Genomic DNA, 6,549 nt, shown 5'->3' with positions numbered 1-6,549 from the left:
ATCGCCGGATAATCACATCCATCGGTGGACTCATGATAAAATCCAGAGAGCTTTCGCAGACAAGATTTCAGTTTCAGCGAATGAAAGCACCGTACTCATAGACGGGCTCAAAAATAGCTCTATCGCTGGTTAGGGTATAGCTTAAAGAGTTGTTCATGTAGCTTAACTCCCCTATTCAGCTTCAGTGGAGGAAACAAAACACAGCACTGGCCAAGAAGGTGCTCGTGGCGCCCAAACTGACAGCAGACTAAGCTTCCACTATCATTTGCAGTACTTGGGCTGCTGCCAGAGGTAAGAGAAAGCGAGTCTTTGCTACCAAGTCAGCTCTTATAGAAAACCATTGTTTTCGTCTTCTCGTGTGCAACCCTCGGATCAACTTCAGAAACCAGCTTGACCTAGCAATGAATGACCCCACCACCCACATTCGCTACAGTTTCACGATCAACGATCTCCACTATTTATAAAGTGTTGTTACAGTTCTGGAAGTGAAATGAATGTATTCTTGGTATCTGTTGGCAGGATGTAGCTGTTCTTACTGAGTTCCATGCGCGTAAGCTCTGCGAATGGCGTGGGCTAGCTCTTCCACTTGATATTCTAATGAGTCACCGTGGATGAATGCCACGCTCCAGATATACACCCCCTCTGTTTCAGAAAGACGGCAATCTGCTACTTACCCGACACGATGCTCTTTGTAGGTCTTTCCTTTGTCTTTTACGTCAAACCCTTCGACTACAGGCCATTTAAGTGGCCTACCAGGATTCTTTTTAAACAGCTCAATCAGTCGATCGACGTCATACATATCCGATTCGCGCTGTAGCGCTCCGACAATCGCGCGCGGGCGTCCAGGAAGCCCACGCCTCGGGATTGCCGCCATGGCTAGCCCACTCTTGATTTTCTCTAGCAAGTCCAGAGACGCAATTACGTGTGCACATATCCACCCCGTGTGCATGTAATTTTTGCAGGTGCAGCGGAGAGCACTACGAGCAGCTTGAATCTGTAAAATAAAATGGAATTATTACATAAAACGGTTATAATTTAAGTTTAGTATAAGCACGTAAGGAAACTCCCTAGGTTAGGGTAGTGCCACTTAGCACGTATTAATAGTGTCAGGGGGGTCATGTCCTCAATTAGACGATCATCCACAATGACTTGCTGCAAGAAGAGAAATTGCACCTCCGCCGTTTCAATTGATTCCTCTTCGCCTAGATTTCCCGTCAAAGAGTGCTTGAAGCTACCACACTCAAAGACAACGTGCTAGAATATAAGCAAGACGAACGCTTACAGCCACTCACAGTTTTGTACGCTCGGTCGTCACCTTAGCAGCGGCAAAGTTGCTTGCAGCAACCTGCATCATCATTGTCCTCTCGCTGTTAAAAAAGATTCTTGTGCGACCAATTGTTTCGCCTTGGCAATGCGATGATTACTAGAGTGAAGCAACTTAATATTTGCTTTTATGACGGCGGCGCCGTTAAGTGGCTCTACATACCAACAACAAAAAATATTAATAAAAACCATAAATGATAGTTAATAACTGAGCATTTCCCACTTACCTTCTGCAAAGTGACGGTGTTGATGCAAGATAAGTAGCATCATACAGAAGAACTCTAGGCAATAAAGCGTTCAGGACCGTTATGGGCGGGGCTTTCTTGTAATCTGTAAATATGACTTTTATCACACGATAATGGCTTTCCGATAGGCTGTTGTGTGGCAGGAAGCCAGGTATTGTGGAGCTATTCACACTTCCAACGTGGTATCAAATAAACGTTTTGAAGCCACAATGCCAACGCATGCTCGCCGTGCGGTTCCCCAGCTCTTACTTACTCGCTTGGACAGTGATCTAAATTGTTTTAGTGACCTGCACTTGTGGAGTAGACGAATGTGAGGCTTAACCACGTCTTTAATGAACCCCTTTCTTTTCTCGAGTCGGATGTGCTTGTTACACTGACGTAGTAGGTGCTCATAACATGTGAGAATCTCGACAGCAGGCCATACCAATTCGAGTGCCGACGCGCGTCCGAGTGATCTATGCTTGCACTGTGGATGCGCACGTCTTCATCAAAAAACGTTTTGTGTACTTCACTAAGGCACCAAGCATCCGTTCATATGCTAATGTGCTCTCAGTGCGCACAAACTTGTAAATCCATGGACGGAAGCGTGCGCTCAACAGAAATACCACCGCAATCTAGAAGAGTCCAGCCTCCAAAATGGATCCTATAGGTCCCATCCGTAGATAAAACTAGAGTATCACCTTGGTCTCGAACGGTCCGACGAACATTTTTGAAAAGTGCCCTCGATGTCACTACCAAACCTATAGAAGGGACCGAGACTCCGTTAATTTCATCGGAATATTCAAATTCATCCAGAACGATCATATTGTTCATTTCAGCAACGTCGTTTTCATCCACGCGAAAAAGCTGGCACGATCCTGGCAAAGTCTGGTACTTGTCCAGCTTTTTATGTGACAAACTTGGTCATTTTTCCAGCCCTCTTCAGCTTTCTTTTTGAGATGAGCTTTACGGTTCTCCATTGTTTTGGTCTCGGGTATCAATGCCACCATACTTGGGTCACGAAGGTACTTAAACATCATCATGTTGCGAACACGACCAGCAGACATCCCAACTTTCAGTAGTGCGTCGATTTCCGGTTTGATCACAGGTGATATACCTCTAGTCCGTAAGTTGACAACGGCACCGGTGTGTTGGCCAATCTGGGGTACCTGAAACCGTATTCCTAACTCACCGGCGTGGTGTGTGATTAGTTTAATGCTGTGATGGCAGTCTTGGTGTGATCGACACAGGTATTCCTTGCCAACACGAAATGTCGAGATATATCTAGTTTTGTGTGTGTATACAAACTCATTTAAGCGATGTAGATTCTTTTCCGAAGTACCTAGCACTAACGTATACCGATACTTCAGCCAAAGTACTGTATTCATAGACAGAGCGTCTTCTTCATCACTGTCGATGCCGTAGTTGAGGGAAGATTCAGAGTCTTGTTCTTCATCATCTCCAGTGTTACCTCCGTCGGGAATGATAACGGCGCTGGCAATGGCAGCTTCGTCGCTTTCGATGCTCTTCACATAATCATCCCCGAGGTCCAACGCTTCTTCAACGGAATTCCTAGCGCTGGGCATGTCTACATTGGACGATCTGGTTGGTTTTAATGTCTCCAAACAAGTTACATCAAAGGAGCTGAGTTGGACTTCACAGTGTCGGTTTGTAGTATTATGCGCTACGTCGTCAGATGCGTCTGTAGTTCTGTACATACCCTCGTCGGCTGACGCGGTCGTGCTATACATGTCGGCGTCATCATCTGCGGCAAAAAGGCTTTGTACGCCTGAATCGCAAGCCACGTCATCATACTCCAAGACCTCGGTAACATCGCTGTCATTGCTGGGGGAGGCCCCAGCCGACTGCATGTGAGCTTGCACGTGGGTTTCACAATGGCTTCAGAGGGGGTGCTGTTATGAAACGGACTTGTTTCCGACCAATGACACTAAAAAAACAGACCGTCATCACTAAAGTTATGTTAGTCGTTAAGGCAACAGCTATTCATAGCCTTCCAGCAATCGTTCAGACAGAGCAATAGATTTTCATACAAATGTAGTACCAACAGATCAATCAGTATTTGAGCAACATAAATTAAGACTATTCCCGTGGAGGCACGTGTGATTAATTTGGCTACAGGCCAAAGGCGTAAAGGTTCCTGCCTTGATAGGCAAGGTGCCGAATGACATCCCCTTCGGATGTTATAGTATTAAAATTTAAATCTTTGTTATTTTAAAAATATATATTAAATCATTAATCTTCGGCGATGGTGGGAGGGTAAAATATAGCCGTCATCGAGCTTGCTTATGGATGCGTGAGCGAAGGCGATGCTCATGGCGCGGAGTTTGCGACGATGAGCTCCAGATGAACCCCAGAAAGCCAGGGGTGGCTGGTGATTGGACAAGGGGATATGTCCGTTTTCTGATGTTTGATCGCAGAATATACGCAAATTCGGTGCCCTCCTTCATGGAAAACACGGTTTCCTCAACTTTGTCCGCCTCACGCACCCGCTGCGCGCACCCCTTACGCTACCAGCACACGGAAAACAAACCGCTCTGAAACTCAAACTAAAATCAACTGAGCTTCGAAAGTTCAATATTGTGCTTTTCAATTCGTTCGTCGTTCTCACCGTCGATTTTTAAAAAAATGAGATCGTTTTATATTTCGAGGCCAGAAAAAAAGCAAATCGATCAAGCGAAGCTACCACAAACTATCGATACTGTATAATTAATTGAGCGCACGAGATGGATATCCAAGCAAATCCCATCGATCTTCTGTAAATTGATTCTTTTTTTTTGCGTGTTTGAAGACGCGCAGATAAAATAATTCCACGTCTGCCTTTTCCTATCTCATCTCATTTGTATGCATGTTTTTATGCGCCGAGGGGTCTACTACGATAGCTCTATTTGCTTACAAAGGTCAAGTCAAATACTTGCAGTATTAAATTATTGTTAATAATCATATTGCTTCGATTTAATACTGCACGTATTAACCTTATCGCGGTGTGAGAGTGCAATTTTCGCCCTTAAAACCCTTTTTCAAAACAAGGTGGGAAATGACCCTCTAAAAGGGCAAAACAAATTGCCCTTTTAGCCTTTACTCCAGCTCTGCCTACCGTGTATCATTACTACCGATCACAGCAGTGAATGCAATGAGGGTGTGGGTAATTTTTGGTCGTCTGATCACCGCATCGTATTTCGTTGCTCCAACGATGTTGATCGGCCCTTTCTACTCGGCCGTGTCATTAATCTAGAGGTCAATCGCCCGACAGCCAGTCACCAGACCATACAAAAGGTAAGACAAATGCACATATACGTCCTCCCATTCTGCTTTAGTACTCTCAAGACTAATGTGCACTAGCTTCACAGACACAGAAGACAAGCTGCGGGTGCAAATCGTCTTCCAGCTCGAGAAGGAGGGCTTGCGCATCACATGGGACTACGTGGACCGCCGAAGACCAAGCGGCCTGCCGCCAACTGCAGCTTCGGCTGGCCAGCCTCAAAAGGACGTTTGGGAAGGCGATCAGCGACCTCTCACCATGTGTTGCTTAGCGGCATGTCTTCAGGACGTCTTCTCAGTCTGCCGACCTCCAGCTACTACGTCGAGTGCAAAGGTCTCTGCGATGATCACCACGCGCCAGGTTCGTCTGCTTTGGGGAGACGTTTGTGCCGTTTGTGAGAGTGACGTCGCACTTGTTGCTAAGGTGACGGTACACATGAGAGTACTGCCAGTGGCGGAGAGGTGCCAGACAGAAAGGAGCAAGGGCTCTGATCAGAATGCAGGAGCTAATGGTGACTGTATGGCGCGTAACGTTGGGGGGTGCCGTCATCCACCGGCGCCTAGAGCGAAAAACCCATCGGATGAGTCTCGGATTGTCGGTGTAAAAATTGACGTTGACAATACTAACCTGGGCTTTTTTGTGACGAAGTAGCCGATTTCGGATGCCGTAGAGATAATCTAGACGACGTCCAAGCTGCTGGAGCGGTGGATTAAATTGTTGGAAGTATCAGTGCTCATGGCGTTTGCCACCTGCTGGCCGCACTTATGACAACGCGGGTTAGGTGCTACCGTCTGGGGCTACTCTCCTACTTGCAGCCGCTGGTCCACTCGATATAGCGGGCATATTTGTTGATGTTGAGGCCGGTGCTGGCAACGTGCTTGCGCAAGTAGCACTTACGAGGAACGTCAGAGCGTGCATCGGGGTCGAGCTTCGACGAGACCACGTCTCTTTAGGTGATCGTTGTATGCAGCAGCAGCTCAAGCAATATCCATGGCTCAGGAAGATACTGCTCAAACAAGTGAATGTTAGAGATGGTTCGATGTCACGGCTTCCTCACATTTGTGAAGCCACTATTGTCTTCGATAAGATATTCCTCTTTGAAGAAGATGCTAAGCTGATTGTTTTACGAGAGCTACGTGCAATGTCAGAGGCACGGATGATAGTTGCAACGTCGCTCTTCTGCCCGAGTCATCGTTCATCTTGCACAGAGCCATGCTGCAAGTGCTGGGAGCTCGATCATCACATAGAAGTACATGTTAGCTGGAAGGCAACGCTCCATCCACTCTTTATATACCGTAAGAAACTATGATTCGTTTTATCAGATCCCACTTGCCTCTCATGAATATATCCGCCACGTCCGCGGGCGCTGGCTTCACCACGACCTGCACCAACAAGCCCAACTGCAGCACCACCAGTCGCGCTAGTGGTACCACCAAGTCCGCCGGCGCCACCACAACTTGCACCACTAAGTCCAACTGCAGCGCCAAGTCCGACACCAACATCGCCTGAGCCAACGCCGGCAGCATCATCACCAAGGTCGCGCGCCAGCTTGTCCTAGTCACAGCTATATGCGTCATTGCCCCTAGGTCGTCCTGTATCACAGCCACTACTTCCACGCACAGTCTCTCGCTCCGCGTCCCTGCTTATTCTGCGATCAGTCCTTTCACGCTCTCGCGCAGCTTTGTTGGCATTCCCGCCTGACGCACGGTAAGCGGCGTGGCA

General features: G+C 47.3%; 2 protein-coding genes across 2 annotated transcripts; one reads left to right on the top strand and one right to left on the bottom strand.

Annotated features, from left to right (window-relative positions):
- Positions 1-532: 532 nt before the first annotated feature.
- PITG_20933 (uncharacterized protein) lies at positions 533-949 on the bottom strand (the record flags this gene model as incomplete). Its single annotated transcript, XM_002895141.1, has 3 exons — positions 533-623; positions 675-857; positions 915-949. 3 exons carry the CDS (start codon positions 947-949, stop codon positions 533-535), a joined length of 309 nt encoding a protein of 102 aa, XP_002895187.1.
- A 4,642-nt stretch (positions 950-5,591) lies between these two features.
- On the top strand, positions 5,592-6,136 carry PITG_20932 (uncharacterized protein; the record flags this gene model as incomplete). Its single annotated transcript, XM_002895140.1, has 2 exons — positions 5,592-5,616; positions 5,664-6,136. 2 exons carry the CDS (start codon positions 5,592-5,594, stop codon positions 6,134-6,136), a joined length of 498 nt encoding a protein of 165 aa, XP_002895186.1.
- Between the last annotated feature and the right edge of the window lie 413 nt (positions 6,137-6,549).

Source organism: Phytophthora infestans, genomic scaffold (genome assembly GCF_000142945.1).
Source record: "Phytophthora infestans T30-4 supercont1.241 genomic scaffold, whole genome shotgun sequence".
NCBI classification, from domain to species: domain Eukaryota; phylum Oomycota; class Peronosporomycetes; order Peronosporales; family Peronosporaceae; genus Phytophthora; species Phytophthora infestans.
Note: the sequence above shows the minus strand (reverse complement) of the source record. Positions and strands in the feature narration are given on the sequence as shown.